Source organism: Carassius gibelio, chromosome A13 (assembly GCF_023724105.1).
Source record: "Carassius gibelio isolate Cgi1373 ecotype wild population from Czech Republic chromosome A13, carGib1.2-hapl.c, whole genome shotgun sequence".
Taxonomy (NCBI): Eukaryota; Metazoa; Chordata; class Actinopteri; order Cypriniformes; family Cyprinidae; genus Carassius; species Carassius gibelio.
The window spans coordinates 17,096,809-17,114,543 of record NC_068383.1 but is presented as its reverse complement, the minus strand read 5'-3'; the positions used below and the strand labels follow the sequence as shown (position 1 = coordinate 17,114,543).

Genomic DNA, 17,735 nt, shown 5'->3' with positions numbered 1-17,735 from the left:
GAAGTATTGTATAAAACAGAAATTCATTCAATAACTTAAAAAAAAACATTAAAAAATTCAGTATTTGAATACAGAATAAAATGATGGCCATTTATATTCAGTACAGCCATGAGTGGATAAAGGTTTATGATAAGATCAGAAGAGAAGAAAATAAGTACACATAAGATTTTTTTAGCTTGTAACAATAGCAGAACTGTTTTGTGCTAATCAGATCCCTTTAGGTTCCACAAAGAACTACGTGTAGTATAGAACCTTGTCTGAATACACGAATTAAATATTGACATTGAACATTAATTAATACATAATGAGATAAAACATAAAACACAAACACAAAATTGATGCAATGAAATATCTTTACTATCCTCTATGATACATCTACGTCCATCATTATGTGTATTTTGAAATTGAGAGGCATTTTTACTCTTTCATTTTGTTAAGTAAAAGCAATTAAAGTATGAAGGCCAAAATGGGCAGTATGTGAGCCCTTCACAATGTTAAAAGTGATTAAAAAAAAGGTCATGGTACAGCTTTAGCTTTTTGTGTCTGGTCATGTTCATGCATCAAACTATAGCTAAAAATATGGATCATAAATGCAACATCTCTGTCACTTGCTTAGTGGAGAAGAGGAGTCCTCTCACCGGAGCTGGTCCCACTCACATGTTCTGTGAAAAAAACTGAAACGAGAAAAAAGACATTAAATGGTCTGAAACTTGTTGAGAGTGTGACAGTCTGTGTAGACGGACTGTTGAGCTCCAGAGAGTCAATAATGAGTATTTATTTATTTTATTAAATCACATTAGAATAAAACTGTTCTTCACAACAGCATGGATTTAGAAACAGCTACAATTAACATTAAATAGTCTTTAAAAATAAAATAAAATGTAATTTGATTAAAACATTAAAAAAAACAAAGAAACATCACAACAAAACTGCTAAAGTTCCTAAAGTTAAATATTTGAATTGGACAGTTATATATGGAGAATGAAGAATTAATATAATAGTAATTTTGTAATATAGTTTTTCTTCGCTCTGGACTCTGGGGAGGATGAGGACTAGTCTCCGGAAGGAAACAGTGGTTGAAACAGTCGGTGGCGGTAATGTGCTAGTGTAGTTTGCTATCCGCCGTTCAAAACACCCACGAAGAAGACGGGGAGCACGGGAAATCTGTTTACAGTTGACGGTAGTTTGTAAACAGTTTGCGGTCATGCCAGGTGTGGAAACGGTGTATTTCTCGAGGATGAATTGTGCGGAGCCGCTTTTGTTTTAAGACGAATAACCTGAGGTGCTATGATGCTTCAAACACACACTGGAGGTCTTTAAAAATACGTTACATTGGGATGAAAAAGGCGATAGTCTGTGTTAATTTACACTATATAATAAGATTATTTTAGCTGGTCTCCCAGCCTGTCTTCATCCGAAAAGTTTTTCAGAGCAGACAGGGACTTCTAGACTGGCTTAAGATGTCATAGATGCAGAAATGAGCATTAAGTCTTTTTGAAAAATGTCATTGTTTTTATTCCCACAGTTTTCACATTGGGTCATCTGATTGGCCAGACCGAGCAACGTCCTTTACATTTTCAAGAGGAGCAGAATTAAAGAGCATGCTCTGAAGACAAATGCCATGATGTGACAGCCTTCCTGCATGGTACTGGTGGTTATTTTGTCTGTGTTAAGATGCCTCGACTAGAGGAGGTAGCTAATGTCGTCTTCAGGGTGCCCAGCATCTTGGTGTTGGATACGCTGTATAAATGTGACATTGACAGCTTCACGGATCATCTCAAAGCGAGGACAGAAGACATGCTCTTCAAGTACAAATATGTCATCTGGAACATTTATTACTTGGGTAAATACTATGAGATCATTATGAGCCATTACATTGTAGTATTGGCTAACTATGTAATATGTGTCATTGTTGTTGGTTTGTCCTGCAGGTCTCATAGTGAGCGCCATGGTGCTGCTGTTGCCTCTTAAGCATATTATCCAGTTGTACCTGCATGGTCTCTGTGCCCTGCTACTTTACATGGGTCATCATATTGTCAGGTGAAAATAACAATGTATTTTGGGTCAATTTTATTTTCTTAAATATGTGAATAAAGTTATCAGTTTGTCTGTCAGTAGGTTTTTCAAATGGTTTTGTTGTGTTAACAGAGATTATGTAAGAGATGAAGCTCAGTATGGGTATGATGGTGCGCTCTTTCTGGATTCTCCGGCACTGAACCGTTTCGTGACTGCACTCACCAGTAAGTTTCACAACCCTTATAGTGATGCCAAAAAGTACTTAGACCTTAAAGGTATTAAGCTTTTTGGCAAACATATAGTTTACTAGCTTTTTTGCTAAACATATTCCACAAAGTCTGACAATCTATTGATGGAGGCATTGTCTCCTCTTACTTGACTTTCGCCCATTTATTTTCAATTACCCCCGACCAAACTCACCAAGAACTTGATTAGCAATTAAAATATTATATATAAATTGCAAAGTTTACTTAGAAAGAGTACACCTCCTTAAAATGATAACTTAAGTGCTTAAGAGAGGGTGCAAGAAAAAGTGTTTTCTGTCATGCAATTTTTGTATTTTGATTATGTGAATATCAGTCCTGATTATGACTCTCTTTAACAATATATGTATGTGTGTGTGTGTGTGTGTGTGATCACCTGCAGGTCAGATAATAGTCAGTACACTGTGTGCCTTCCTCATGCAGACTCGGCATGTGTGGCTGTTCTCAGCGCACTTGCTCCCTCTTCTGGCGCGTGTGGTATCTGTCCGTCTAGACTGGCTCCTCACACTCTCCTCTGTGGCCTTAATGATCACAGGGGCCGAGGTCGCCGTCTTCCTCCTCGCTAACTTCTTTGTGCCGTACAGACTGGCCAGAGCTGCTTACAGAGAGATAATGGCGATTGAGGTAAAAAACGAACACATACCAACACCCTTGCATCCCTGTTCACACATCGCCATCACATATCTTCTTTTCTCAATCTCTGTTGTTTCTCTAGGTGACCGAGTTGCTCAGACTGATGGCAGTTGGAGTATCTGTCTGGCATGGCTTTGCTGTGCCTGTGTTGTTTAGTGTTTTCTGGTTTGTGCTGTTTGGAGTGCAACTTGTTACCAGTTATGGCACTGTCACTGCCGTCCAACAGGGTCTGCTACTCTACTTCCTCACCAGGTAAACGGCAGGGTATTCAATCTCACTGAATGGCCAAATCAAATGTGAGGTGTATCTAATGTGCATGTGTTTTTCAGTGTTTCTGAATGCTGTGCTACCCCATACTCCCTGCTTGGCTTAACGTTTGTGGTGTCTTATACGGCACTGGGTCTTCTGAGTCTCTGTAAGGTCTATCTTGGAGGATTCAGTGCTCTCCAGAACCATAATGTCATGCACAGGTAAGAGCAGATGGTGTCTGTTTACTGTGTGCATGTGTTTGTTCAGTTCAAGCGTTCATGTTTTTATATATTGTGGTAGGGGTGTGACAGAGGGAGTGACTCTGCTGCTGCTGGCCCTGCAGACTGGGTTGTTGGACCTGGCATCTCTACAGCGCTGCTTTCTGCTCTTTATCATCCTCTTCATCGTTCTCACATCTACTCTACAAAGCATGATTGAGATCACAGAGCCTGTTGTGTTGGGGCTCGGAGCTAGTAGAAACAGGTATGTGATTCCATTTACAACCTGAAGAAATGACTATATTAATGACGGATTGGAGGTATGATATTGTGTATACCTGATGTACATGCAAGAAATGTGTTTATGAAATATGTTTGTTCTGTTATTGTTTCGCTACAACTGTTTGTTTGTTTTTCTTTTTTCAGGATTTATTGGTTAGTAGAAAATACAAAAGTACAGCATTCATTTTAAATCTTTTGCAACATTGTTATTAAACATAATTGTAATCTTTATATATCTTTATGTCTTTATGTAATCTTTAAGTTTATACTTTTATTTATTTAAAATTTGGATATGAAAACAATTTAGTTATGTTATTTTCCACATTAACATGTTCAGCCTGAGAGTTTAACATTTTTAAATTCGTAAAAAAATTTTATGCTTGAGCAAATCCAATTGTTTCTTTCCGTATCCACAGAAGTGTGTGGAAGCACTTGCGTGGTTTATCTATGTGTGGATTTCTGCTGTTTTTTCCGGGATTCATGGCCTACAAGATCTCCCAGATTTTCAGCATGGATTTCTGGCTGCTGATCTTGGCCTCTAGCTGTATACTCACCTCACTGCAGGTACGCTCTGTTTTATGAACTCATTAGTTTCATTATTTATTTATTTATTTTGAGTGAGATCCCAGAATGCTGTGCTCCCTTTTATAGGTGACAGGCACTCTGCTGATCTACAGCCTGTTCATGGTGGAGGTCTGGCGCGGTGCTGCCCTGCCCGGCTTTGATGAGATTGTTTATTACGTGAATGGAGTGTGTCGGCTGCTGGAGTTTGCGGTGGCTGTGTGTGTGGTGGCATACGGGGCTTGGGAGTCACTGTGGGGAGAGTGGAGCTGGATGGGAGCGTCGATCATTATCATTCACTCCTACTGCAATGTGTGGCTACGTGCCCAGTCTGGCTGGAAAAGCTTCTTGCTTAGACAGGAAGCTGCTCACAAAATCAGTGTACTTCCACGAGCCAGTGCAGAACAGCTGCAGGACCACAACGATGTCTGTGCCATCTGCTTCCAGGTCAGAACAAGCAAAAAGAGCAGGTGTTCTGCATGTAATAGTTAGTCATCAAGTTCTGTCCTCATGACCTTGACTTGCAACATACTCAAATGTGCTAGTAGAAGTTGTGAGGTGTTTTCATACTTACTGTAAAAGGGTGTGTATCATTCTGTAATTAAAAGTAATTAAAGGATTTAAAAATTATTAGGATTTATAAAAATACAAAAAAAGGATTTTTAAAAATGACTGTAAAAACAGGAATAATGTGAAATATTACAATTGAAAATAAATGTTTCAATTTTATTATATTTTAAAATGAAATTTATTCCTGTGATGAATTTTCAGAAGCCATTACTCCAGTCTTCGGTGTCAAATGATCCTTCTGAAATCCTTCTAATATGCTGATTTGCTAATCCAAAAACGCGCTGCTGCTTAATATTTTTGGGGAAGCTCTATGATACACTTTGAGGTGAACACTTTTATTTAACAAGGTTGCATTAAAATGATCGAATTGATAGTAAAGACATTTATAATGATAGAAAAGATTTTCTACTTCAAATAAATGCTGTTCATTTGTTCTGTCTATTCATCAAAGAATCCAGAAAAAAAAGATGTAAAGTAGCTTCCACAAAATCTTGAGCAGCAAAAACTGTTTTCAGCATTGATCAAAATAAAAAATATTTATACGTAATTAATTAATAAGGTTACAATTTATAATGGGGAATGCACATTCACTATTAACTAAGAGTTTTCCCTCAATAAACTTCTAAAATGCTAATATTAATAGTAAGGTAGTTTAGGTATGGGGTAGGATTTAGGGATCTAAAATATAGTCATGCATGCACAATGAGACATTCATATGTGCTTTATAACTACTAATAAACAGCCAATATGCTAGTAACATGCTAGCTAATCAGCAACTAGTGAGAATAGTGAGAAAAGACTGGAGTAGTGATGCTGGAAATTCAGGTTTGCCCTCACAGGAATAAATTACATTTTAAATATATTCAAGTAGAAAACAGTTTGCTAACTCTACTGTTTTACCTGTATTTTTGATCAAATAAATGCAGCAAAAAGGGACTTTTTTCAAAAACAAAAATCTGAATTATTTCTAACATCTGATAAGTAGTTAAATGATAACAGTATCTTCTGTAAACAAATGTAACTTTGCATCACTATGGTCATTTTTTTCTAACCTGCAGGATATGACATCAGCGGTGATCACATACTGTGGTCATTTCTTCCATGGCACCTGTTTGAGAAAGTGGCTTTATGTGCAAGAGACATGCCCCATGTGCCATTCCTCCATCAAACCCTCCTCAGCTAAACCCAAAGCTGCAGCAGATGAAGCTCCACCGACCCACCACCACCCACCTCCATCAGAGCAACCGCCTTCTCCAGACACCCATCAGCAGGAGGAGCAGGGATCACAGGCAGACAGTGTTTACTCTGCAGAGACCAACTGTGATGAGTCTGACAATACAAACTCAGTGAGGACTTGCAGTAAGGAGAGTCTCCAACACTTGCACTGTGGGTCAAATGGTGATTCTGAAGGTGTGGCAAATACTGTACACTTCTGCTTATCGGATGGAGACCCTGAAGTGGCTTCTCAGGAGCTTCGGAAAGCAGACTGAAAAGTAAGCTCAGTCAAAGAAGCATGCATCAGAAAAGCTGCCATACGAACAAGACAGACTGATAGAGGGAAAACACAGAGCAAAGCTCAGAGAAAGTGGGAAGCACTGAAAGGTAGCCATAACAGCAGAGGGTTACAAAGGACTGTAGGTACTTCAGTTACCCTGAAGACTTTCTGCTGATTGTGTGCTTAGATTCAGACCTCAGCAGCATCAGATCATACTTACCAAATGATATTCATTTTGAAGAATCTTTTCTTGACATTTGTTAATATGTAATGTTGGATGCTTCAGTTCTGAGGAAGACATGAAAAAATAGATGCATTACAAACAAATTTCAGTTATCAGTTAACTAATTCTGTATTTTTTGTGTGTGTCATTTGGGACTTTTCTGTTAGTTCAGATACAGGCTATGGTATGTGTGTGATGCAGGTCTGTTAATATCTGTGCCTCTGACCTTTCTGTTTGCTCCATTGTGTGCTTTTATTTAAACTGACATTATGAAGTTGTAATGAAGGATTCATGGTGATTGTTCTCTTAATTACATTATGGTTTGTGGATGAGTTCTGCCAGAATGAACGGATAAAAGACAGTCAGTGAAGTTGTGAGTTGTGCATAAAGCAAAGACCCAGTTGAGGCTATGTTTAACAGAGCAGAAAATAATGATTAAAGACACACTGACTGAAAAGTTGTTTTACTCTTGCCTGGTTTCATTTAAAACTCAGTCTGTGTGATTTGAAGACAGTTCTGTGTCTAGTTCAATGTTTCTTCTTTTGCCTTAATGTTGTATTATGATTAAAATAACTTACATTAGTGCTGGCTGATGGATTTATTATTTGTATAGTTATATATTTAATTCACAGGTGCTTTAATAAATGGCGTTAAGGTTTTTGTTACTGTATTACCTATTTTGTCTACTTTGTCAGTGAACTTCTCCAGTATGTAGCACTTAGCAGCAGTATCCTGATGTCTAAAATCTGGTAATGTTATTTTTTGTGTATATGCACCATTGTAATACTACGTTATTCTTTGTACCTTGAAGCAGCATTTAAACATCCATTAATACGTTGATCATTGAACACAAGTTCATACAAGTAAAACAAAAAATCCCAAAGAACAAGGGGGCCTCAAAATGATTTTAATTGATGAATTAAAATGATTTATTATAATACAATTAAAAAAAAAACTAAAAATGTAGGTATTTCTTATTAGGTAGCCTAATTAAATGTATATATATAGTACAGACCAAAAGTTTGGACACACCTTCTCATTCAAAGAGTTTTCTTTATTTTCATGACTATGAAAATTGTAGAGTCACACTGAAGGCATCAAGGGCTATTTGACCAAGAAGGAGAGTGATGGGGTGCTGCGCCAGATGACCTGGCCTCCACAGTCACCGGACCTGAACCCAATCCAGATGTTTTAGGGGTGAGCTGGACCGCAGACAGAAGGCAAAAGGGCCAACAAGTGCTAAGCATCTCTCAGGAACTCCTTTAAGACTGTTGGAAGACCATTTCAGGTGACTACCTCTTGAAGCTCATCAAGAGAAAGCCAAGAGTGTGCAAAGCAGTAATCAAAGCAAAAGGTGGATACTTTGAAGAACCTAGAATATGACATATTTTCAGTTGTTTCACACTTTTTTGTTATGTATATAATTCCACATGTGTTAATTCATAGTTTTGATGCCTTCAGTGTGAATCTACAATTTTCATAGTCATGAAAATAAAGAAAACTCTTTGAATGAGAAGGTGTGTCCAAACTTTTGGTCTGTACTGTATATAAAACTAATTATTAATAAACTACTGGGAAAAGGACTATACGATGGAATTATAATTTGATACCATCCTGGCCCTTTCACATATTTCCCCTGTTGCTGTTTAAATCTGTCATTGTGTAAGTTTCACTGCACCATGACCATCATCTTCACATTTAATCTCAGTTACCCGTAGGTCAAAATGAATCTCTAATATCCAAGGAAGTACGATAAAAGTTTCGGGATAATCCCTTTACGATTCTCCGTCGTGAAAAATTTTACGTGTTATTATTATTTATAATGTTTTTAATTTTTGCAGTTTTTAGTGCTGCCAAGACTGTCCTCCAGCGCTCACGGTGGCGCTCGGCTCGTTATCACGGTTTGATTCGCTGTTTTCTCCGCAGTAGAAGAAGAAGCGGCTAACAACAACAAGCTCTCGACATCTTGTCAGCGCAGTCAAACTGAAAGAGAAGTGTACACACATCAGCTTCACACTCACCGACAGCGACCACGGCCTGTCTGTATTCACACTTCTGATTGCCATATCATTTTTTTAGACACTGAACGTAAGATATGTTTTTTGACATCCTGACATTTTTAATGTTACTTTTTATCTAAGAAGCTGGCTAGCTCTCAGGTTAGCTCACATTTTGAGAAAGAGCGAGGTTTAGGGCGCTAGTTATTGAGGAGCCACTAACGTTACACCCAGCGGGAGAAGATGGCGCTTAAACGAATCCATAAGGTGAGTGGGAAACTATCCAGTATAAATATACCAGCCAGACATATTATAAACCAGTGTATCATTAAATTATTTAGTTGTCTAGCAGCGGCTCGGCGTATTGTTTATAACGCGGGTGCTTATTCCCTACTCAAGCGACGAACGATTCTTTTGTATGTTTATTAATAAGGATATCAAAAGTGTGTGTGTATATATATATATATATATATATATATATATATATATATATATATATATATATATATATATATACGTCTGTGTATACAGTTTTAACGTGCCATTTTAAACGAGTGTGATAAGATCTTGACAGCCAATAATTATTTACGTAAGACAGTCTCGATGTCATTGGTGGCATTATAAAATGTTTAGAATATGTTTAACCTCACATCGATTAACTAATAATTAAAATAATTACTATAGTATTGGTATTTTGGATCGTGGTGTGGACAGTACATTCTTACCATAGTTAGTTTTATGAATTGAAACGAAACAAAAAGTGTTTGTAAATATTAATAATTTTGTGATTATCCGTGTAAAACTTTGAGATGTAGCCTTTTTAAAGGCGCTATTGAAAATAAAGTTTATTATAAGCCCTAAACGTTTTGACGTCGAGGTTCATTTGTATTCCTCATCTTTTAGCTGACTGTAAGGTTTAATTTGGGATCCTAAATAGTGTTGTATCAGTGTGTTGCGAAGTTCAGACCTGTCTGTGGTTGTGCAATACAGCTCTGGAGTGATGCCAGTTTTCTGTGATGAAATACCCCCAGGTGTCTCACAATTCAACAGTCATGTTGAAATCAAAATACACATAGTGCTCTTGAAGTAGGGAGCGCAGAGGGACAAGCCTGTGGGCTCCTGCAGATTGTGTGCCAGCTCTTCTCCCTCATGACCCCTCTGGAGCTATAAATACACTGGGCTGCTAAACAGTCTATCTGCTGGTTTCATCTTGCTGTCACCACAGTGATAAAAGAGCAAAGCGCATTCATTATGGAGACCCTGTGTCTTTTCAGTAGTTTGTGCATTGCTTGTGTTTCATAAAACTCATTCTGACTTTTCCCTGTAGGAACTGAATGATTTGGCACGTGATCCTCCTGCACAGTGTTCAGCAGGTCCAGTGGGGGATGATGGTGAGATCCCAGACTCTTTACGTATATTGTGTGGTTTGTACAGCCATATGTATTTTCTGTAAACTGATGCTGTACATGCAATCTCTCCTGCAGTGTTCCACTGGCAGGCAACAATCATGGGGCCGGTGAGTACAACAAAACTTTGCTGTAGAAGCATGTCACTGAATACTATAATACTGACACAAAATGTACAATACGGTTCAAACGTTTGGTGTTGGTTGCATTTAAAAAAAAACGTTTTTGGAAGTCTTTTATGCTTGGAAAGGCTGCATTTATTTGATCAACAATACAGTAAAGACAGCAACATTTTGAATTTCAATATATATTAGTTTTGCATTTCAATATATTTTAAATGTAATATTTTCCTGTGAAGCAAAATTACATTTTCAGTTCCACATGATCGTTCGGAAATCATTCTAATATGCCAACTATTAATGTTGAAAACGGTAATGCTGCTAAATATTTTTATTTGACATTGATTTTTTTTGTAACATTCCTTTTGAAACTTTTTATAATTTTAATGCATTCTTGAATAAAATTAATAATTTCTGAAAAAGATTTTTTAATTAAAAATTAAAAGAAAAAATCTTACTGACTCCAAACAATTTGAAACAGTAGTTTAAATGTACTAAAGATATTTTTTCCCCTTTTTTATTTAAAAAACAGAATGAAAGTCCATATCAGGGTGGCGTTTTTTTCCTAACCATACACTTCCCAACAGATTACCCCTTCAAACCACCAAAGGTAAGAACTTTAAAAACAGCACAAAACACGTTTTTCTTTTTTTTGTTTGCCTGTAGGTGTGTATAAAATTTTTCTTTGTGTTAGGTTGCATTTACTACAAGAATCTACCATCCCAACATAAACAGTAACGGCAGCATCTGTCTGGACATCCTCAGGTCCCAGTGGTCTCCTGCTCTTACTATTTCTAAAGGTACACACACAATTCTAGGTGTTTCTTTATTAGAAAATGCTTAGAAACAATTAGTCCTCATACTTGAAACAAATTAGGCGTATAATAGATAAATAAGGTAGCTCCAGTTGACTAATTTGATTGGACGAGTAATGTGATATTTTGTAGAATTGAATTCCCTGTGCTATATGTCAATGACGTGGTGTATGTGTCTACAAATTGTGCTCCTCTCTCTAGTTCTGCTGTCCATCTGCTCACTCTTATGTGACCCCAATCCAGACGACCCTCTTGTGCCAGAGATTGCCCGAATCTATAAAACAGACACAGAGAAGTAAGTACAACCTGAAGCACTACTGGTGTAAATGTAATTATTTTTAAATTATACATTTTTTCCTATATTTAACATTCATGTTTACATATTTTTATTTAGCAAATTGTTCTTTTTTTGTATTTTGTTATCTTACACTTACATTTCATTTGAATTTGCTACATGTTTTTAAATCTAGAGAGTCTCAAAGATTTTTATAACTTTAATAAATTTAATATAATTTTTTCACTAGAGAAGCCAGTTACATTTACATTGCATGTTTGATCCAAAAAGCTTATTTGAATACAGTCAGCACCAAATTACAGCAGTTTATCAAAGATAATATCAGCATCAAACCTTCGTGTAATAACATTTGACTGTTGTTAAAAAAATAAATAAATGTGTAATAAATAAGGGCATCTTATGTCAGCCCTTTTTTCTAAGTGATGTGGTCGTAGGCATCATTTTAAGACAAGGTTTTTGTGAATAGAAACAGCTGTCAGAAAAGCAAGGACTTTTTTTTCTTCTAACAAACCATGCTCTATCAGGTATAATAGGATGGCAAAGGAATGGACAGAGAAATATGCCATGATGTAGGTGGAAGTCAACTCTGCATTGTGAACATTAGAGGTACTGTAGAGAGAGCGCTGCAAGCTGTTGCATCCGGTGTGTTGCAGCATGAGCGTGTGGCCACAGCAGGTGTGCATCACTAATACGCGCTATCATGTCTCCGGAAATGTCTGAGAAAAAGCACAGAATGCTTTCAAGTGAAAATTCAGATATGCGTTTGTCTTTTGCAAACGCAGCAGTGTTTTGTGATTTGTTAGGGTTTATTTAGTCCTGCATTCAACCTTACAGTAAGCATGGCTTTTAATCAGCCATAAGTCTTACAGCAGCATGATGTTTTGGTTAAGTAGGTGAAAAATGTTAGAGCTGTAAATTGTAATGGCTGAGCGTTTTTGGTTTGTGTGAGCTAGTTGTAGCCCTGCATGAGAGGCGTCAGGATGCTAGTAGAAATTTAGTATACATTAATTAAAAGATACTAGAATGTAATAAAAACGTTTTGTTCATTTGAGATTTTGGGTTATTTGGTTTTTCATGTGTTCCGACTAGTGGAAAGAAAACAAACAGTATATTACACAGATTAAAAGTACTTTAAATATCTTTAGAGGAAGTTTTCTCAGAATTACTTTTTTTCCCCATTCACTGAGCAGTGGACTAACAAATACATTCACCAAACCTTACAACTTTATTCAATTTAAGGGCTTTTAGTTACAGAGGATCATGTATTATTCACCTGATTTTATTTAAGCAGTTATTCCTAAATACATGGTGATTTATTTATATGTATTGTTTGTGGCTGCTAACAGTATTTCCTGATTTACCTGGCTTTATGTTTCTGTTCAGTAAATTTATGTAAATAAGTGCATATTAAGATAATTTCAATATTTCGATTGAATAATTCTTAATCTAATCCATCAACTATAGTGATGTCTATTAGTTTTTTCTAAATTCATCTGGGGTGTCTTGCCTGAAATCTTCAAGTGAAAATGTTTTAAAGGGATAAACTGAAGTACATTATAAATAAAGGAGGAAATACATAGTCATCAGAAGGGTTGGAAACTGAACTGCATTTTGGCTGCATGAAGGGTCACTTGATTTCAAATGTCTAATGCTTTTCTGTCCTCTTTGCAGATACAACAGAATAGCGCGGGAATGGACTCAGAAATATGCCATGTGATGTTGGCTGGACACATTTATACACTGTTTGTTCTCTCATGTTTTGGACACTGTTGCAAGACCATATTTCCCCATCTGTCTCTTATGGAGGCACAATCAAACAGGAATGCAGGCCTGCTCCTGGCCCTTCCGCACTACAAAGTCTTGAAATGGACCTAGCTAGTCTGATGGGAGTTCTTCCACTCTCAGCTCTGCATATCTCTGATCTTTACCAGTCAACTCCTCTCACTCCACAACACGTCATGCCCGTGTGACCCGAGTGTGTTCTCTCTTGAGCTGCTCGGAGAGACAATGTCTTTAGGTTGTTCTGCTTTTTTGAGGGCTTTACTCCTGGAGTGCATGCAGTCACAGGAGAAAAGGTCAGAAGTTGTACATCAGTGGTGAGAGATTGGGACTGATTCCTATAACCCGTTTGATTTTGTAAATATTTGCAACATTTTCTTGGCCTAGCTTTTCACAGCCGTGACACTGAGATACAATTCACTCGATTGGCTTTAATATCCATTTAAAATCCCGCTACTTTTTAATTTCAATAAATATGTATAACTCATAGCTGTGTGGTTGTTTTTCTATTTCAGTTTTACTATCTGTTCAGATTAACAGATTTTTTTATTTTTTTATTTTTTGTCTCCCACATATTGAATATGGAAAGTGGTTGTTGTTTATCACTTGAAATTAGCATTTGAGGTCATTAATCATTTAAAATGAATCATCTGATTATTAGTGTACTCGATAAGGTTTGGTTAGGACAAATAAATATTTATCTTAGATTTTTTTTATTGTAAGATATAGAACATAGCAAGTGATGAGAATTCAGATATGAAATGTTTTCTAATGAAACGTGGTCTTACATTTTAAACCGCATTTCAAGCGGAGTTTTGTTATTGAACGAATTTGTGTTTGAATCAATCTTATGAATCATTTTTCGTTCACTTCCTCGTTTTAAAGCGCGTGAATGCTTCCCTGCGCTCAAATCCATTAAAGGCCACATGTTTAAAAATAAATGATCAAATCAGTGAATTAATTCAAAAGAGCGTAGTTACGAAGAACACATTAGGTAGCAGTGCAGGCAAAATAAAAGCCCTCATAACTTCTCAAATAGCTAGTTGTTTTCGCTACAACATTTAATTAAACTTAATTTAAAGCATTGTTGCAATTCAATCATTATATTTAAATACAATTAATATACGTGTATTATATTATTTTTGTAGAATATTTTACAATCACATTCCCAAAACTGAAACGCCACCGGATGTTTTTGCTTTCACGTGAGAGAGCAGCTGATCGTCCTCGTGCTGTTGATTTTATGCGGGAAGTGCAGCAGCAAACACCGGGGCGGTGTGTTTATGGCTTAATAATATATAATTGACTTTGGTAGTGTCAAGTTTGCCATGACCAATAAACACAAATCATGTGGTATCGTCTTTTGGGTACTTTTACCTTTTAGTGTGCCTTTTTCCTGAAGTTGAGAGCTGCAGTCTGGGATAAAACAGACAGTTTAGTTATATAACAGACACATTTTTAAAGTAATTATTAACAGTCCAAACTCTGTGAAATGAATGTTCTCCATATTATAGGTAAAATGATCTGGCCTACAGATGGATTTCACTTGACAGCTGGACTTACACTACATTATTCTCAGTACCTAGTCATGTTCGGTAACCCTCCAAGTCCAACTAAACCGGACCTCTGAATTGCAATATACATCTAGAGCAAGAATGTCAAGGATGTGGTGGTTTATCATAATATAATAACAATCATGTAATATATTTAGACAGGACCACAGATTGAAAACTGCTTTTTACCGAGGGAAAGGGAAAGCTGACGACAGTCTCTACTATTTCTCTCAAAGGAGTCGCCATCGGAAAGATCTTCAGGATTTTGAAGTGACTAATTTGCTGAAGAATGAAGAGAATGTTCTCCAGGTGTGGATTATATCAGCTGTGACATTCATCTCAGAGGAGTCATGCTCACACTGTACAGGAAGGACAGTGTCATGTTAACTTTATCAAACAATGTAACACTCGCAAACCCAAAAAATATGTTTTTTTTTTTGTTTTTTTTGGCTGAAGTACTGACTTTAAATGAGTATGTATCCAATTTACTGTATGTTTAATTAATTAATTAAAATAGTTAGTGGTTGAATTTTTGGTCTCATGGTGTATCGAGGCTCCAAGCTCATTTAGCTGAAACTGGGGTCATCTTTCCCCACTCTGGGTACATGAAAGAGAAGGGATTTTAGACATTAATATTGTATCAAAATAAATCAAGATAATATGCAAATCCCTCTTTCCTCCATATCCTTGTCCTGTTTCTCTCCATGTCTTTCTGTCTTTCTCTGTATCCAGACTCTGAACATTCAAGCTGTAATGTTGAAGTGGAATTCTTCGTTGACATTTTTGTCTCATCTAAGGGTCTCATCCATCTGTCCATACCATTACTGCAGTCAGAGGCAGACTTTCAACTGTCTCTTACACCTGGACAGAGTAAAAAAGTCCTTTGTCTTGCAGCTCAATCAGTTGAGATCAGTTCTAGTTAGCATGATTAGTACATTGCCTATCATTTTAACAAACATTTCAAAGGAAATGTCACATACTGTATATCAGTGGTGTTTTTTTTCTTCATATTATTATAGTTGAGGATACTATTTAATTAATGTTCTAATTTAGTTTTTATATTTTCTGTTTTCATTTTAATATGATGATAAATGATGTGTTCACTTTAAGAGTGTAGGTTTGTGGTGGACGTTTGGAAATGTAGAGCAGACACTATATGTCCTGATGATAAATGTTAACTTAGAGGATGGAGAGACATTTAATGCAGGAGCTGAGTTGGTCCAGGAGCCTATAGCCTCGTTCCTGGACTCGGCTTCTACTTCTGGATCAATGGGAAACCAATTTTCCTGAAGGGTTCAATCTGGATTCCTGTTCATGCCTTTCAGGACCAGGTTACCCCTGGACTTTAACTGCAAACCTTGTGAGCTTTATAAATTAATGTTTAAAATTTCCTTGTTCGGTAAATCTGGGCAACAGCACAGTTCCCTTTAAATCTAGTTTTCATATTCTCTATACACTCAAATGCATTTTAAGATAATATATTAATATTGAATGAATGAATGTATTAGGAACATGTCAACTAACCTTCTCCTTATCTAGCATAATGGCCTACGTCACCGAAAAACGGATTAAGTGATTTATATTTAATAAACAGTGATCGTTTGCCTAATAATAGCCAACCACTGTAACCATAGATATTACCAGTAATTGATCACATTAAATCGGTAAATGAATGAACGTCAACTACGCTTTCCTCTCTGTAGAATTATCCAAATAACGTTATATGACAATAATTACTAGAAAACAATGTCAAACGTGTCGTTCTTGTATTTCCTCCTCTCCAGTGGGTGGCGATAGTGCTCCCTCTCAAATAGACAACTTGAAAGCGAAGAAACACTGTAGAAACAGCGCTGTTTTTACAGTCTATGGAACAGAGTAAAGAGTAAGTCATTAATTTTAATTAGTAAATAGCCTGTAAATCTTGTCTTATCATGATCGAGGGCTGATTATTAGGTATGCTATGTAAATGCACAAGCTGCAGTTATATCGATCTCTAGATCTGAAATGTTGATCACTTACAAGACTTGATTATGACAAGACAGATGTAATAGGATTTGACATACACAGTCTTAAGCTTTCAGTGCAATTACTCCTGATATCATGCTTCATTTTAAGGGTATGGCTGAGGTGCAGATTCGTCTCTACCGGGAGGAAGATCATGAAGAAGTGAAGGAGGTTTTTACTCTTGGGATGAGCGAGCACATCCCATCGTCCTGCATGCACGTTCTCAAACAGCCCCTAGTGCAGATGTTTCTGGGATGTGTGTTTTGTGCTTTACTGACCAGCTCAAAGTCCATCCTGTTGCCTGTACTAGCAATCACGCTGCTTTTGGCCGCAGGCAGGCAAAGTGTGAATTACATTTTTACTAAGTACATCCAGGTATGTCTTGAGAAAGATCTTAATCACATTCAGCAGACCTACCTGGATCCACCCCTCGCCTGCTTCTGGGTGGCTGAGAGCCAGGGTCGTGTCGTGGGCACCGTAGCGTGTCTGCCTGCAGAGACAGACCAGAACTTCCTGGAACTGAAGCGGATGGCTGTTAAAAGGACTCACCGTGGACAAGGCATTGCTAAAGCACTGTGCCGTACGGTGGCTGACTTCGCTTTTGAACGTGGTTTTCGAGGTGTACTGCTTTACACTTCGGTGGTCCAGACAGATGCTCAGAAGCTCTATGAGCACATGGGCTACCAGAAGCTCAGAGAATTTAGTGTTCCTGAGACAATCGCCAAGCTGACTAATTTCACATTGATGGAGTACCGGCTCGTCCTCAAACAACATCACAACTGAGGTTAAGATCTCCAAGCAAAACCACCAAGGCTTTTTAACACTGGTTCAGATCACTAATGAAGCACACCACTACCATCGTTTGTCTGTTTCTTCTTTAAATCATCAACCTTGGAAAAAAGGATCCATTCTTTTATATGTATATATGTATATGTCTGTGTTTTTATAAACTTCATATATATATAAAAAATGTGTGTTTTTATACATTGTGAATAAAAGCCTAAATTCATCATATAAAGTGATCATATCTCTTCACTCAATTCATATTTGTTTTCTGATGCCTTTATGACCTTTTTGGAGCTTTCATTAAAAACAACAGTAACACTTTACAATAAGATTCATTAGTTAATATAGTTGTTAAGGTTAACCGTTTATGAATTAAACATCAAAGTGTGTTTAGCTTAACACAAAAAAAAAGTCGGCAAAAAAAATAAGAGTGCTCTATGCATAAAACTCGCAACTTTTCACTTCACTTGG

General features: G+C 36.9%; 3 protein-coding genes across 7 annotated transcripts; all 3 read left to right on the top strand.

Annotated features, from left to right (window-relative positions):
* The first annotated feature begins 1,059 nt into the window (after window positions 1-1,059).
* LOC128026322 (RING finger protein 145-like) lies at window positions 1,060-7,092 on the top strand. Of its 3 annotated transcripts, none has more exons than XM_052613335.1 (11): window positions 1,060-1,211; window positions 1,526-1,843; window positions 1,932-2,040; window positions 2,149-2,240; window positions 2,662-2,903; window positions 2,995-3,164; window positions 3,242-3,382; window positions 3,462-3,644; window positions 4,078-4,225; window positions 4,313-4,669; window positions 5,851-7,092. In XM_052613335.1, exons 2-11 carry the CDS (start codon window positions 1,675-1,677, stop codon window positions 6,280-6,282), a joined length of 2,043 nt encoding a protein of 680 aa, XP_052469295.1. In that variant the 5' UTR covers window positions 1,060-1,211; window positions 1,526-1,674; the 3' UTR covers window positions 6,283-7,092. The 3 variants fall into 3 exon arrangements, with proteins under 3 accessions (XP_052469295.1, XP_052469293.1, XP_052469294.1); XM_052613333.1 differs by having other exon boundaries at window positions 1,076-1,282; XM_052613334.1 differs by having other exon boundaries at window positions 1,076-1,312.
* A 1,342-nt stretch (window positions 7,093-8,434) lies between these two features.
* Window positions 8,435-13,408, top strand: LOC128026327 (ubiquitin-conjugating enzyme E2 D2-like). 2 transcript variants are annotated; one of them, XM_052613346.1, is made up of 8 exons: window positions 8,435-8,774; window positions 9,835-9,898; window positions 9,992-10,023; window positions 10,565-10,642; window positions 10,727-10,832; window positions 11,049-11,142; window positions 11,667-11,748; window positions 12,814-12,963. In XM_052613346.1, exons 1-7 carry the CDS (start codon window positions 8,751-8,753, stop codon window positions 11,713-11,715), a joined length of 447 nt encoding a protein of 148 aa, XP_052469306.1. In that variant the 5' UTR covers window positions 8,435-8,750; the 3' UTR covers window positions 11,716-11,748; window positions 12,814-12,963. The 2 variants fall into 2 exon arrangements, with proteins under 2 accessions (XP_052469306.1, XP_052469308.1); XM_052613348.1 differs by lacking the exon at window positions 11,667-11,748 and having other exon boundaries at window positions 8,438-8,774; window positions 12,814-13,408.
* Window positions 13,409-15,613: 2,205 nt separating this feature from the next.
* On the top strand, window positions 15,614-17,496 carry LOC128026325 (probable N-acetyltransferase camello). 2 transcript variants are annotated; one of them, XM_052613343.1, is made up of 3 exons: window positions 15,614-15,834; window positions 16,259-16,356; window positions 16,590-17,496. In XM_052613343.1, the coding sequence occupies exon 3, from the start codon at window positions 16,593-16,595 to the stop codon at window positions 17,259-17,261; it is 669 nt and encodes a 222-aa protein (XP_052469303.1). In that variant the 5' UTR covers window positions 15,614-15,834; window positions 16,259-16,356; window positions 16,590-16,592; the 3' UTR covers window positions 17,262-17,496. The 2 variants fall into 2 exon arrangements, with proteins under 2 accessions (XP_052469303.1, XP_052469302.1); XM_052613342.1 differs by lacking the exon at window positions 15,614-15,834 and having other exon boundaries at window positions 16,243-16,356.
* Window positions 17,497-17,735: the final 239 nt, after the last annotated feature.